Source organism: Streptopelia decaocto (assembly GCF_964273445.1).
Source record: "Streptopelia decaocto genome assembly, chromosome: 9".
Lineage (NCBI taxonomy): Eukaryota > Metazoa > Chordata > Aves > Columbiformes > Columbidae > Streptopelia > Streptopelia decaocto.
Genome location: NC_138664.1, coordinates 18315853 through 18331648, shown reverse-complemented (window position 1 = coordinate 18331648; position 15796 = coordinate 18315853). Strand labels below are relative to the sequence as shown.

The window sequence follows — 15796 nt, the reverse complement described above, 5'->3', positions numbered from 1 at the left end:
AGAGTTGGGATATGGATCCAAGTTCCCCTGAGGTTGGGGGAAGTTTGGACTCAGGCCCAGCTCCCCTTTGATCCAGCGATTTTACAGCTTGGCCTAACGAGAATGCTGAATACACCAACAAAGCATGCCGCAGAGCTCATTCACTATGTTTCCATAAACCCACGCCTGGTCTGGGTAGTGACCAGTTTTGAGCTGCTATTTTTATCACAGCAAATGTCTCACCGTATCTGTTTGGAAGCTGAGGGAGGACACTTCGTTTTCTGTCATTCAGCATCCTCCGGTTGTTTAAGGAGTTACACAGATGAAGAGAATAAGCACAATGAGTAAATACAAGTAAACAGGGAGAAGCCTGGAGAAGTCAATGGCACATTGCACCAGGTAGTGGCCGTCACTGTAGAAAACAGGTCTCTCCCAAGCCTCCCTCATATTTTAAACGTTTTTAGTTTTGAATCAAAGAAAATAACAATTTCAACTTTTTTTCAGGCTCTTCCTTTTTCCCCTGAAACTTTTGCTTCAGCCAGAGTAAATTGCAGAACTCAGCTAAATGTATAAATAGATTCAACTGCCCATTTTTATTTACTGAAAGACAGAGATGAAAATATGCTGCTGACTCAAAAGAAAGACAGTACGGAAGGCTTGCTGAGATATGCCAGCAGCTCTAGGACCACTCTCCATTACTTGGAGAAAAATCTAGGTGACAGCAGCCATCAGGTTTCCATCCTGTGTGTTTGCTCCAGTGCTTGGCCCCTCAGCATCGTTACAGCCCAGCACTGCTTGGCAAAGACAACTACATGCCAAGACTGTACCAGGACACTTCACTACCTGCAGTAATATAATATTGTGACCTGGGAAAAGAGGACAATGCTGTGTCTCCACCTACAGACTCCTTAGCACCAGAAATGTGAGAAATCACTTTAGCATGAGAGGCAGCAGGGGACAACCTTTCAGCAGTGTTACTCTGCTACCGGAAGCACAATGACTTCAGGAAGGTCTTTGCTGTTCTTTTTTAAAACAGTATCGGAAATGGCCACGGCCAGCCTGCAGCTCTAGAAAAATTTCTGACAAAACTAAAATCAGAGAGGCAGACATGCTGCAAATGAGGGAAACATGCTGCAAGAACTTTTAATTTTATTAAAAATAAAACAAAACCAAAGACGGGTTTTCTAAAAGATGCTGGAGCTGGTTACCATGGGCAGAGCAAATAAACACTCCAGCTTTCAGCTCAAGAAATAAGTTTCCTGTAAGTGCTGCCTAACAGTCAAAGCACACAGTCATTCAATAGTCCAGCCTGATTCAAGCAAATGTAGGTGTTGTGGCTGCTTGCCCTGCAGCTGCCAGAAACTACTGCCTATAGGGATGGGAGGCATCCTCTTTCCAACCCATGACACAGCTCTAACTCAGCAGCTGCTATATGCCTGAGTAAATTCATTCTAATGCACAGAAGGATGCACACACTTGAGTTAAGTGCAAGACTGCAAGAAGGGTCACACAGGCTCCAAACAAAATCCCTTCAGCTTATTTTTCTGTCCCCAGCACTAGATCCCAAGGGAAAAGTAGAACAACAGGGCATAGATTAGAATATTTTTGCCTAAACAATCTTCTAGCCTTAAGAAATTGGTGGTTCAAGGGCTGCCACACCAGCAGCAGCTTTGTATGTAACAGCCCCCAGTGGAGCTTTCTTGTGGCTTTTTCTTATTTGAAACCCCAAAGCATTTTAGCCGCCACTGCTCCTCGGAGGTGCAGCCCTGGCGCTCACCTATCATGAGTCAGGGCTAAAGTGCATTTTAAAAATCTTCATTCCTCCCTTGTACTAATTTTAAAGCCTTGTTATGCCACTTTTTAAATTATGAAAATTAATATCTGAATAACAATTTCAGCCTCTAATCATAGAAGAAATTATGAAAAATATTATTACAAAGCTACAGCCATGTATTCTTGGCAAATGCCAGTTTATACCAATATCCAGTGGGCAGCTCTCGGCAACTACATATTATGAAGTTTAAAGTGCTGTATAGTTTTGTACTCTCCACGTTCTGCGTTGCACACATGGGAGAAGATGCACAGGAACTGGGGATTTTTAGCTGAGTTACAAACCAAGATCAAGTTTGCAAGAGTTTGCTGCTGGCGCACATAGTAACGATGTCTCGACACACCACAGGTGATTCTCAGCAGCGCTCTTGCCTTTACAAGGAAACACCTTTCGGGCTGCAAGGTGACTGGGAATTTCCTTGCAGTCGCTTTGGGCAGCTCTTCAGAAGAACAACATGAAAACAGAACATACTACAGAGCCCAGTTTGCACATACATCCTGAGCTTCAGCTGAAATAGAGCCTCTGGGAACTCTGTTCTTTTGTAAAATAACTGAAGTAAACACGCAGTAGCTGGTTAAATTCTGCCTAGTCTGACAACAGCTATTTTTGTCATTTGCTCTGCTTGTCTCTTCTCATGTATATGATTTCCTACATTTTGCTTCCCCCTTTTCCACTACCATCTCCTTCAGACCGCGGGAAAGGGTAGTTCCTTCAAGCCCATGTCTGCTCTGCCCTTCTCTGCAATGCCTGAAATAGAAAATCTCAGTGAGCGTGAGGTGAGGGCATCTGTAACGAAATGCCAATTGCTGCTTCCTGTGTATAAATATAGCGCATCTGTCACATAATATACAGAATCCTCTGTATTATTCACACAAAGCAGGCATTTTTGAACTGAATCTAAAAGTCATTTTGGAAGGTCACATCCTTCCATGCTTAGTTATTCTCCACCAAAATGTTCTGAACCCGCACAGAGTTTTGCACACTGGAACTTTGAACTTTCAGGACTCTGTGAAAATGGACCCAGGCACATACTCTGAAAAACCTAAGTCTCTGCTCAGGTCTTGTGAAACCCAACCTCGGGGAGCTCTCTGGTGATGAGGATAGGCGTTTGTGAGCAGGGCTGCTCTCTTTACAAGAGAACATAAAGAAATTTAGTTTTATGTTAAAGGTTAAAACGCTTTAATTGCTTAATCTTTTGATTTGAATGGCATAGGTCATTTTGGAATCACAAGGGATTTAATCTGCACAGTGCAGCCTCCAATAAGAGCTTGTGCCAGCTAGTGTCTTGCTATCACTGATCTATAGACAGACAGAAACTGGAGCTCTCCTGCTCAGAGCAAGGGTGCTGCTCACACCCTTTCTCTGCCACAGGTGCTTTAGACACCACAGCACAGCTGGGACCTGTATAGAGATCTTTCCAGTTACACTGAGTGTTTTTGCCTTTCTGTTTATAGCTCCTCTGAGAACAGGTAGAAAACATCCCTTCAAAATTAATTCTTCAATGTTTTCATCGCATCCGCACTAAGCAATGTTAGACATGATTCTCATGTGAAATACTCTATGTGCCTGGCCCAGGACTTGGTAGTGACGTAGTTACCACCCTGTTAAAAGAGCACAACATCTCCCCCGTTTTTCTTTTTTTGCAATGCGGACAGAGTCCCAGTTGCAAATTATTTTAGATCAGATGCTTCTCAACTTGTTTTCCCCACACTTTTCGACAACCACTGGGCTTCACAGAAAGAGATGTTGGTAAAACCACATTGTGTCTTCCCTGTGTGGTAGGAGGATAGACAGCTGTTGACCATGGAGACTGGTGTTGGTTTGGTTTCATAACCATGTCATCAGGATTTAAGGTGGCAGAGGGTGAACAGGACTTCTGGAAAGCAGTCTGTGGAGTTCATCTGGCAGAGACTCCTCTCAATTTCAGAAAGAATATGTAAAAAAAACTACGGTAAGAACAAAATATTGTAGATCATATTGATGTTAAAATGGAAACCTACCAGAAAGGAAGGTGGGGTTGTTTCACAATTCTATTCACCAAGTAAAGGTAGAAAAGAAAAAGAGCTGTGGTTTTCCGGTTAGAAGAGCCCGTTTTACCTTCCTGTGTACAAGATATAAAGGGATTCTCTGAATTACTCAGTTAAACCAGCCTCTAAAGGCAAAGTCGTAAAAGGGCCCAAACCATCAAGCCTACAGTTGCAAAAAGCCCCCCCCAAAAACAACTAACAAAACAGCCAAAAAACAAACACAAAAAAACAAAACTGGTACAACAGTTTACATAGTGGGTGTGCCTGTAACTTCAGCACTGCTGCTGACAGAGCTCTGCCCATTACATCTCTGGTGCCATAAAATTCAGCTTTTGATAACTGTGAAGCAGAAGGTACCAGAGCCTTGTCTACAGCACATTTCCTGGTGATCCTTGTGTCATGTAGGACTGCCCAGCGCAACCTGCTCGCTGGCAACAACCCAGTTCTCTAGCAAAAACAAGGTCCAAAACTGATGAGAGAGAAGGCAAATACAGAGAGCAGCTAGGGCGAGTTCACTTTGAAGCGCTGTCATCCCACGCTGTTCAAGTCGAGTCCCCCTCCTGAACTAACTGTAAGAGGATTTTTCACAATGAGTAAAATGGATTTATGATCAGATCCAGCAGTTCTCCACTACTCCTCATACCTGTGCTGCGCCGATGGGTGAGTGCAAAACTCTGCTCAAATACAGGATGCATTTTGTGCCTTGAAAGCAGGGGACAGGTTCTGCTGGGAGAAAAATCAAACCAGGCTCTGAAATGATGCATTCTGTAAATACCCTGTTAGGGGAGAGCCACAGGGACTAGTGGTCAGTGCCCTAGAGACACAGGGTTGCCCTTCCAGCTTTGGTGTACTGCGTAAATTCACTTGGGAAAGTATTTTGCAATCTACGGAGTACGAACGCTGAACAATGGGTGAGCTTTATTGTAATGAGCTTCTCGCCTTGGTTCCTCTGTTCCTTTATAAGCTCTGCTAGTCTCCTTCTCCTCCTCCACTTGAAAAAACAAACACTGAAACGTGCATATTTTACAAAAGCAGCTCAATTCTGCCGTAGCAGGAGACTACAGCAAATGAAGGCAGAAGCCAGGGTCGGTATCCCAGAAAACTGTAACAATATTTTAGCCACTAGATGGCAAAAATCACCAAAAGTTGCAGCAAAGGGGCTGTTGCACTGGCTCTATCCGGTCGCTGTTACTCTGGATTCAGAGTCAATCCTGTTTCCATTAGAAATTAATTTTGACAAATCCAATCTTTAAATGTCCAAGGGGGAGTCATTTAACAAACGTGCACAGCAAATTTGTGTCCAACCCTATTTTCAGTGAGTCATCTGCAGGAGGCTCCACGCAGGGATGCCCGAAGGGAAGGCTGGTGTTCTGTCTTTAGCTGGAGTGGCTGAACAGTCTTCCAGAACTGACATGGAAATGTCAGCAGTGAGCAATTAAAACAAAACAAAAAACCAAACAAACGCAAATGGCAAATTTTCAGTTTTGCCTGAACTATTTTCAAACCCAGGTTTTCTAATGTGGCCACAGAACAAACAAAAATAATTACTTCCACAATGCTAAGCAGCATAATATACTGAGCGGATAAAACACTCTTTTAAAGTGTCCATCAGAGTGAGATGTCCTCAATTTGGATGCTCTAGAATAAAGCCTTTATCAATGCTATTAGAAAGTCCCCCCCGCCCCCGAGCAAATAGGTAAGAGGTACTCTACATGCAAAACAGCCCAGATAAAATTAAAACCCACTTGTATGTCTCCTACATGTTGTTTCCATTAAACCCTCCAAAGCACTGAAATGATATATCACGCCGATATAATCAGAGCATCTCGCAGCAACAAGGTGCTAATCTATAGCGCTGCTGCCACAGCCCAGAAGTCATAAAGGAATACTGGCTGGATCCATGGGGCAAAATTGGATTTATTTACTCTCTCCCACACATAACTTTGCACAGTGACATATTTGCTGCTCCCTTAAGCCCCATAAGAATGAGATCTGATTCACTGATTTTAGAAAATTCTTATTAAAAAAAGGAAGGAAATGTCTTAAGTATATTCCAGTTCACTTATGGACTGTGGCCTTGCCCCAGTCAGCTGCGAGAGAACTGGCTGGACAAACCTTTCACAGAGGAGCAAAAGGCCAGAGCTTTCTGAAAAGGCCATTAGAGACCAGGCAGGGGGCAAATGAGCTGCTCTCCAGCTCGGAGCCGGATGCATTATTATATCAGCAGATACCCTCGCCCTTACAGAGAGCCAGCAAAGAGAAGAAAAGCTTCACATATGATCATGAATTACACTGGTAGCTCAGATGCCTGGAAACAAAAAAAAAACCCAGTAAATTGCCTTTGTCCTTGGTATGTACTGAGAAAGTGATATTTTTCATCATAACAATTTTGCCAGTCTTTGTATAACCTGAATCACCAAAGGAAAAAATGTCTGGGAACAACAGATCAACACAGCATGCAAACAGTATGTGCAGTCTGCAAGTGTCCTCTATTTTTTACACTCCGGTATTTACCTATTTCAGACATGAATTTGTTAGCACATTCCCCACGTCCTATTGGAAAATCTACTCTGAAAAAGCAAATTTTATTCCTTGTATAGACTTATTTTTTCAAAATGATCCATTAGAGCTTTTAGGTGAGAAGAAAGATATCTCCGCTGCTGATATTCAACTTGTCTTCTAATTTCATGCTTGTAATTAACTTAGCTGGAAAGAATGCTGTTCGTTTCCTTTGTGTTGTGAAAATATCGTTTCCATCAAAATTTCAGGCCAGACACATTTTTTTGCAAAATGAACCTTCAAAATTTTAGGACTCTCCAAGTATTATTAATACTTTTATTAATACTTCAAAGTGCTATTAGGACAAAACTGAAAAATAATCTAGCATGTTTTCCATGACTTATCTCAGGAGATTCAGCACAACAGATCTAGCTGAAAGCTGAAAGGCCTGAACAGTTTGCTCAGTACTCATCTCTTCTGGCTGAAAATATTTTCCTTCTATTTCTACCAATTTAGATTTGGAAGCGGATTGCCAGGCAGTTATTGCTGAGGACAGGCCCGGCCTTTCCCCTGGCCTGTGCATTTTTCTTATGCCTGGCAAGGCAGCCTTGCTACTGGGAGAGCAAGCTTGGATTAGGAAACAGATGTCCAGCCTAAATTAACACAGGGCAATCAGGATCCTTCATGTGTCTCTTCAGACTCCTGAAATGGCCCAAGAGAAACAGGATTTCCCTACCCATCTGCAGCTGCACATGGCTGGGAAGTGATGTGCATCCTCTTCTGGGCTCTCCCAGTAGTCAGGCTTCAGCCAGGGAGATTTTAGGGTCTTCATTAACAGGTTTTTCTCCTGGGCTGCTGCCTGGGGTAGACCAGGGCTCCATGGAGATCCCAGAACTGGCTCCTTCAGGGAACACCATGCTCTGGCTCTTGAATAGATGATTTCTGAATCTGAAAAACCTCCAAATCACACCACAGCCTTGGCTTCTGCATATACAAATGCACTGCCAGCTTGAGAACTGGGAGCTAAAGCAAATTAAGTGGAAAATGCTTCTTACAGACTAAGCTCTTTCCTCCCCCATTGCCTTTATACTGGTATCTCTGTTGCTTTCTTAGGATGGACTTTGGCTTGCCGAAACCCAGGACATCAGGTGATCTATCATTAGCCTTTTGTGCCTTTCTGCAACTCCACATTGCAGGACCACTTATTTACATAGATCTGTTCAGACGAGCAGCCTGACATCTCTTTTTGCTCATCTCCATGCTGAACTTCACAGCCCAGCACCTGGCCTGATCTCACAGCATAGTTTATTCATGCTGTGCTTCTGGGATATCAAAAACCCCTGGGAGCATCAGGGTTTCACAGCCTCTGTACCATCCCTGCACCATTTGTGAGTCTCTTAAAGGCGAGTGAGCTGTGCCACACGGGGGTGCTCAGAAAGCATCGTGCAGGGGATGCTGCACAGCAAAGCTGCTTTGCTTCAAGAGTGACTGAAGAGGAAAAACTTGCTGGTGCTGCATTCAACATAGAGGGTGGAGCTGGTTTCACTCTACCCCTCAGACTAGTGCTCTAAATTCCAATCCCCCTTGACAGTCTTTATTTCACTCAGTTGACCTGTATCCGTTGGCAAGGTGCAAGAATAGAGAAATGTCTGTTAACATTCACAGTCACAACTACAGAGGGATTAAAAAAGAGGGTGTGCATAATGAGTAGTGCAATTCCTTGCTTCATGGAGCATTTTATTGCATTTCCTGATGGTAACAGATTGATGCTGTTGTGCTTGTTAGCGTGGTCAGCTTTTATTACAAGACTATTAAGAGTTTTATCTCTATGAGAATCTCTGAGATTCTGAGGGAAAGTTATTTCTCTAGATTCACAACCCACCCTTAGAAGCCTATACTAATAAAGCGCACTTGTTTCTGCTTCACAGCACGCTGAAGGCGGCATTTGAGAGACTCAAGCAACGTGAGTATTTGCATCTTCTTTTCTGACCTGGGTAAGAGAGGCACGCAATGTGTTCATCCCCTCCGGGGTCTTTCATCCTCTTTCCCCCTCCACTTCCAACTTGTCTGTCCCCAGTCCGCAGAGTGCAGAGCAGAGGGAATGGACACTCACTGGGAGCCCTCCAAGGCAGTGGAATAAATACCCTCTCTGGCGGCAAACAAAATGGCTCGTTCCTCAAATTAGTTTTATCTGGATCAAGACAAAATATCACCTCTTTTCCCTCTTTTGCAAACCACTGGCAATGAAACAGCATGCTTTCTAAATGTGCCCGAGGCTGAATGAAAACCTTTCACGCACAGAAAATGTAACCCCATCACAGCCACTAGGACAGCGTACCCGGCTACTGGCACCTGCTGTTTAGATAAAAACACCCTTTGGAAGAGCAGCTAGTGAATTAAGGTATTTTTAGAGCCTGGGTGGGAGAGCTCAACATTTCTGGAAAATGTGGGGTTCCATTTCAGAGGCACCAAAGGTGACAAATGTAGAGAAGTTACCAGCCATTCCAAACAGCATCAGCCAGGTGCTCTGAAATTCAATCAGTCTTTGCTGACCCTTGGAAATTCTCAGCTTGCAACCTTGTCTGATGACATCTGAGCAAGGCTGTATGCAACCAGCAATCAGCTCCCAAGAGCAATGACAACCCAGCAGTGCAGTGGGGAGAAAGCAGACACGGGGGGAGGAGGAAGGTCCGAGCTCCTTCCCCCCCTCTCCACCGCAGCGCTGACCTCCAGCCCCAAAGCAAGAAATGCAGCTGGCCCTGCACTTGCCAAGGCTCCTCTGAGTGGGTGCTCCAATTCTGCAGTCAGGAGCCTTTCCCTTGCATTTTGCAGGCACCCAGAGGACCTACAATAAGCCCCATTCGGGTTGTGTGAGCCCTCGGCAGTGTCAGTACATGCAGAAACACAGGGAGGCCATTTTTAAGGCTGCCCGGTTCATGACAAGTCATACAGCAGCCATATTCCAGAAACATCTCCTGAAAAATGTGACTTCATATTTAAACCTTTCCACTGACTGCATATGAATTCTGACTTGCTTTAGAAATCGAAAGCGTTGGAAACTCTCACATCCAGCTGGCAGTAATGCTGAAGGATGAACTGAAAGGAATAGAGGAGTTCCGAGAAAGACAGAAGGAGCAACGAAAAAAGGTGAGAAATAGAGAAATGTTGAAACAGATTGGGTCAGTGGTCCATGCTGACGACCTGCCTGCAGCCACAGGCTGTGGGTACTGCAAAAGATGCTAAAACATGCCCAGTGTGCCCTATTCAGTCCATGTGGAAATGCAGTGGAATATGGAAAATAATCTCTTTCTGATCCTAGCTGGAAATAGAGTTGTGCTCTGAACTCAGGAGACAGAGGCTTTAGTCAGTTCTGCTCTCTCCAGTGTAACTGCAGGTGCTATTATTATTCCTGTAAGAACTTAATCCTTACTTTTTTTATACCCTTGCTAATTGGGTTTCTTTGGTATGATCCCACATGATATCCAAGATGTACTAAAATAAAGGGGTAACACAAACATTTAAAAACATAAAAGCAAATTAATATTATGCTGAATTCAACACCAATATATACTGAATTACAAATATATGGAATACATAGCATCTACTTGATGTTTTATTATAAAAATGTGACTATATTTAAGGCCATTTCATGCCCTGTGATCTTATCAAGCTCCAAGTCCCTTGATAAAGTAGCTCTCAGTAGAGACAAGGGTGGCCACTCTTACAACTCCTCTGGTTCCTTGAGGTTGAAAACAGATGGTACAGACACTTAACACTGAAAGCACTGATTGATGGAGGAGTAAAATAAAATATCCAGTTCTTTGCCAATTTTAAGCAGACGAAAATGCATATGACCAGTATCCAATTCCACAAAAATCTCATGTCTACAACCCTGACACACGGGAAATCTGGAATAGCAGAGAACTCTGAATATGAGAGTGGATAAAAACCAGTGCTGCTACTGAGATTTGAGGTCCACAGTGATCTGATGAAGCAAACAATAAAATAAAATAAAGACAAATAGCATGCAGCAGGTTCATCAGCATGTGTATCCCCCCCAGCACTTTGCCACTAGGATTTGCAAAGAGAGAGGATCTTTTTCCTGTTGAAAATAATAAGCCTATAACTCAACTGGAAAAAGCTAGAGGGGCCTGAAAAAAGGGAAAAAATGCTTTAGAGCCTTAGGCAAGATTTTTTCTCCATCCAAGATGCAGCTGGGGGAAGTCAACATTAGACATGCTAGATGGTGTCAGCGTTTTTGGTTCCTTCCCAAAATGCTGTAATTTGTGTTGGGCTGTAGCTGCTCTCGGGACTGTTCTGTTTAGTCCAATGGGAAGCAAGCTTCTGGGTAGCCCTGCAGGGAGTTTTGCCTAAGCAGAATATAAAGATTTAAGGACCAAAAGTCTCACTGAAGAACCCATACACTGCCAAGTAGGAGCACATCTCACTGTCACGTAAGGCTGAGCATATCACAACTGAAGCCACAAAAGAGAGTTCAGCACTGTCCTTCCAGCGCTGACCAGATAATGATATGGAAATCAAATCCCATTGAGCACGAATTTGCCAGAAGCAATGGAATATAAGCCACGCAGGAACTGTTTGTGTTTAGAATGGACAGCTACCCTTTCTCATGTGGGCGAGACAGTGGTTTGGTCTGCACAGATGTGGGATCAAGCTCTTGGATCAGCAAAGGAACTCTACCGGCAGAGCTGATGGGCACTGTGACTGAGTGTCACACTATGTAATCTCCCTAAGAAAAAAAAAAATAAAAGGGAGGAAGAAAATGAAGATCTACATCATCTCTGTTACTAACAGAAACCACTGAAGCAGAATTATCTTGGATTTTTTTTTACCTGGCACTTTGATGCTTTCTGTATCACTTGGAAACCTTAGACAAAAGCAGAGTGAAGTCATTTTCCCCACAGGCACATGGTGTATAGATAGGCCCTGACAATGGCTTTCCTAAGGAAGAAGTCCGAAGCAGGAAATACTTATTTCTATGTGTTTTTTACAGTACGAGTCTGCAATGGAGCGCATGCAAAAGAGCAAGTTGTCCCATTACAAGAAAACTATGGAGGTAAGCGAGGCGGTTTTGTGCAGGTTTCTTGATGCAAACTAGCTCCAGTTTGAGAGAGGGTGAAATCTGTATCACATGCACCTATATCTAAAGAAAGGCCAAGAATGTGTGAGAGTGTGTGTGAGTGCAAGAGGATGTGATTCCTGCTACAAAGCAGCAGCTGATCTTCCCCGCTGCACCCACTGAAGAGTCTCCAAAACAAATACTCAAAGTTAATGTGGGATGAACAATGCCCCAGGTCAAACAGGATTTCATTCTTTCTAGGCAAGGATACTTACAGGAGCAAATGTAATTTTTCAGTCTGTGTAAATATGTTTTTAAAAACAGTGAGGGAATTTTGTAAATAGGAGGAAACCTCTCCAACTGGAAAGCCTGCAGACACAGGAACTGCAGGCAGCTGGTTTTGGGCACTGATCTGGTCCCTGAGCCCATAAAAAACAGAAAATGCCTAGAATATCATGCTAGAGACAACCCAGCCTTGTTCCCTAACCCAAACCCTCACATTTGATTACATTTCAATACAGTCAAAGAAGACCTATCAACAGAAGTGCAAGGAAGCGGACGAAGCCGAGCAGTTCTTCGAACGGACAAGTGCTTCAGGCAACCAAAAGCAAACAGAAAAGGTACCTCAGATGACATTGCTATTTAGAGAGAAAACTGTGTTTTTTTCCTTTTCAAGGTACACTAGAATACAATTGAACAACCCATTCCACAGGATGCCAGGGGCTGCTTTCCTTTCTGATTTAAAACTAAAGCACCTTCCCAATGAGGTCTTCCTTCACAAACTCCTTTGGTAACAGTGATATTGTTCTGCAGTAGGCAAAAGGTTTTTTAAAAGGCTAGAAAGGGTCTAAGTTATCTAATTAATTTATCCCAGGCTATAATCTAATTGCTCTATGAATCCTGAAGGGAAACTGAATGAGATTTCTTTCCAAAATTATTCATAAAAAAAGAAACAAGTCAGGAGTATGGCATGAGGTTAGGTTTGCCTTTTGGTCGCTTACATTTAGTAGGCATAGTATCTTACATTAAAATGCATATTTTTCCTCAACATTTTTCTCCTTATGGTTAGTTTAATTTCAAGCAAATTTACAAACTCAAAAATAAATCATTGGAAATTAAGGCACTGCAGTCCTTCATTGCATCGTCTTGATACTTGTAGCTGACAATTCACTAACTTTTAATGGGAACATTTTACAGCGGAACAGATGGAGAAACAAAATAAACCAACTCCCTTTGGCTCGATAAAAATCAGTGCAGTGTAAGCAAAAAGGATCAAAAATCATCTCAAGGAGCAGGGAGATGGAGACTCTAAAATCAGCATCAGAACGTTACATTTATTTCCAGCATTCACTAATCTTTGATGAGCAAAACCTTCCAGGCTTCACTGTAAAGGGGATGAAATCCTGGCCCTACAGAAATTATGCCAGAACTCTTAGTGGCATCAAACTCTGACCCAGATCCTTGCACGCAGGAGGATCCCAGGGTGTTTCTTGGCTGTTCCTTCCCTACACACGCCAGCACATCTGAAATGCGCAAAGGCGTCGCACAAGGAACGTGTCAGCTGCTCAATTCTGCCCAGCACTTGCAAACAGTTTGGGCCAGGAAGCAAATAAGAATGAATCTTATGTTCCCAGCTTACTATAGATTTTCCAGCCAGCTGTGATGCGGAATATGGTCATAAGAACCCCCACCTGAGCCTTGTCTTGAATGGAAGAATGTGTTACACTGATGTCTAGAGCCGGGCATTAATGTACTGTCATCACCATCTGTGCAGAAAGATCTGGGAGTACAGAGCTGTCAATTATAGCTGTATTTTCATTTGTGAAAAGCTGCAGGTTTTTTAAAAAAAGTTCTCCTTACAGTGAATTTTGCTTTTAGGCTTTGAGTTGTTATGGGAAATAATCTGGCATTTGCAAAGTATTTTAAAGGCTGTGTTCTTTTCATCTGAGTATTACATGAGGAGCTTGGAAGATGAAGAATTTTAACTGCCATTTATTTCTGCTTATAAACATCTATTAGAAAAGCACATCAAACACTTGAGAAAAACAACTCGGCCAGCAGACACAAGCTTCAGGCTGGATCGCACTGAGCTCCTATGGCAGGGATGTCTGAATGGAAAAATGGAAATTGCCAGGTTTCCCTTGAAGCCAGTGGACCCATGGCTGCATCTGTGCAATTCTGGTCCCTTCCCCATAGCACACATTCAGGCCTGCGCACAAAGGCGGGATAGCGATAAAATGTTTGCAAGTTTGAGCCTTTTCCCTAAAAGGTAAAAGGGAACAGGCAGAAAAAAAAAAAAAAAAAAACGTGGCAGAAGAAAAACAGATGGTCAGAAATTAATTTGGGGTGTTTCTTTTCCTGTTGCAGAGTCAGAACAAAGCCAAGCAATGCAGAGACGCAGCAAAAGAAGCAGGTGATGCTCTGTTTGCAAATGAACCTAGATTTTTCTCAGCAAACATCTACCAGCACATGGATTTTGATAGAACATCATCTAAACCACGCAGGCTGGCTCTGTTTGAAGTCAGGTTTCTGAAAGTCACCTATCCAAAGATTAACGAAGAAGCTTTTAAAGACTGGCAACCTGATAGTCATCTACTTCTACTTTTCTTTGTGGAGATGAGAGTCTCCTGCCCTCATTAAAAAGGTTACGGGTGATCTCATTAGGGACTTCACCCAGGAAAGCTCTTCTTATAGCAGGTTTGAAAGCACAGAAGAGTGACATTCAAATTGCCCCCAGCCCACCCAAAGCAGATAGACAGTCCCCAGGAACGCCGGACACAAGCACGGTAGCATTCTCCAGCCAGAAGCACCATGTATGTCCACAAGGCCAGGCCTGCAGGCATCTGAGCTGGTGCATGAGTTCAGACCTGTCCCTCACTGCTCATGTAAAAGTTTGCACTAAATTCCATGGTGCACCTGGCTGGCTCAGCACAGAACAAGCCTAAGGATGCTCAGTGCCCAAGCACCCTGGCCGAGGTCCAGGCTCTTCATCTCTGATTTGCATTATCCCTACTGTAAAGTTTATAGACTATCTGCAAACCACCCTTTCTATAGTATAAAGTTGCAAAGCAAACAAACAAACAAAACACAAAAATGTCCTTACAACCCACCAGTTTCAAGCTCACACATTCTTGTGATACTTTAGGAAACCACTGGCCTAAAGTATTAAGAACCACAGCAGTCCTAATAGGAAGAAAAAGAGGAAGCCTGTATGATTTCCTAACTGTTTGGTTTCTATTATGTGTGTCTGTGTTTACAGAGAACATGTACAAACAGAACATTGAGCAGCTGGATAAGGTCAGGACAGAGTGGGAACAGGAACATATCAAAACCTGCGAGGTAAACATTGACTTTTGCAGCGATATATTTGTGTGCTCTTTATTTTATCCTACTTGCAGATATCAGTCTAAGACCTGAGACGCTGTCCCAAGGGTTTTTCTGTTTGCTTTATGTGGAGTCCCAGTAGATGTCTTTGTGAAAATACTGCAGAAGCTGGAGTTGATTTAGACATAGCTGCTGGCTGTCTCGCTTACGCTCTCCTTGCTTGTTCAGCATATGCTTGTAATTACAAAGGAGGGGAATAAGTGCAGAGGTGTGAGAAGAAGAGCAATATATGAACTGGTACAATCTATCTGCAAGTGATTGTTGCCAGTTTTTACCCATAACTTAACATAAGAATATACTAATTTTAGTGATGATCTATCACAGCCAAGATAAGGTGGTTTCTCAAATAACTGCTTTGTGACAAAATCTAATTTCAGTAGAAAACAAACAAAAATGTAGACACGAAAATTCATTTTTAGTTTATAAAATGAATTCCAAAATTGAAACAAGAATTCAATTAACCTATTAAAAATTAATAAACAAAAGATTCCCTTTACATTGTGTTTTGCAAGAGGCTTCCAGAATGGCTTCTTGTTCTAATGCAGGAAAGGTTTTGTTTGTTTGTTCTTAATGGAGATTAAAAATACAATTTTCTTGCTAAGCTAAAAAAGCATGTACCATAGCATTTTGAGAGCAAAGATACCCAGGCCACTCTGAATCCTTATTTTACATAGCACTTTTTATTTATCTGCAAGAATATTTGTCCTCTGCCATGGAGTAATCTTTCAATTGACAGTGGTGGGTGGGAAAGCCTCTTATTTCCATTTTGCTGAGGATGGACAAGGAGATTTGCATTTGGCTAGTAAGATTTGCACAACAATTGACAGGAACTGGTTGACACCCAAGTCAGCTACACATTGGGACATATTAACCCTTCAAATCCATTTGACCATCTGCTGAAGTATGAGTTTGCTATGTTTACTTGTTGCAGGCCTTATTTCCACATAAAGTGCCAGGAACACAGCTTTCCAGTTCTCTGCTTCCTCTTAAACATTC

General features: G+C 42.8%; 1 protein-coding gene across 3 annotated transcripts in view; it reads left to right on the top strand.

The window, feature by feature from the left end:
• PSTPIP1 (proline-serine-threonine phosphatase interacting protein 1) overlaps positions 1–15796 on the top strand; it is a 47451-nt gene that overhangs the window by 20376 nt on the left and 11279 nt on the right. For all 3 annotated transcript variants that reach the window (XM_082060948.1, XM_082060947.1, XM_082060946.1), the window contains 6 exons: positions 8265–8299; positions 9377–9483; positions 11351–11413; positions 11938–12036; positions 13784–13829; positions 14676–14755. In XM_082060948.1, the coding sequence (XP_081917074.1) occupies positions 8265–8299; positions 9377–9483; positions 11351–11413; positions 11938–12036; positions 13784–13829; positions 14676–14755 (430 nt within the window). The remainder of the gene's footprint in view (positions 1–8264; positions 8300–9376; positions 9484–11350; positions 11414–11937; positions 12037–13783; positions 13830–14675; positions 14756–15796) is intronic.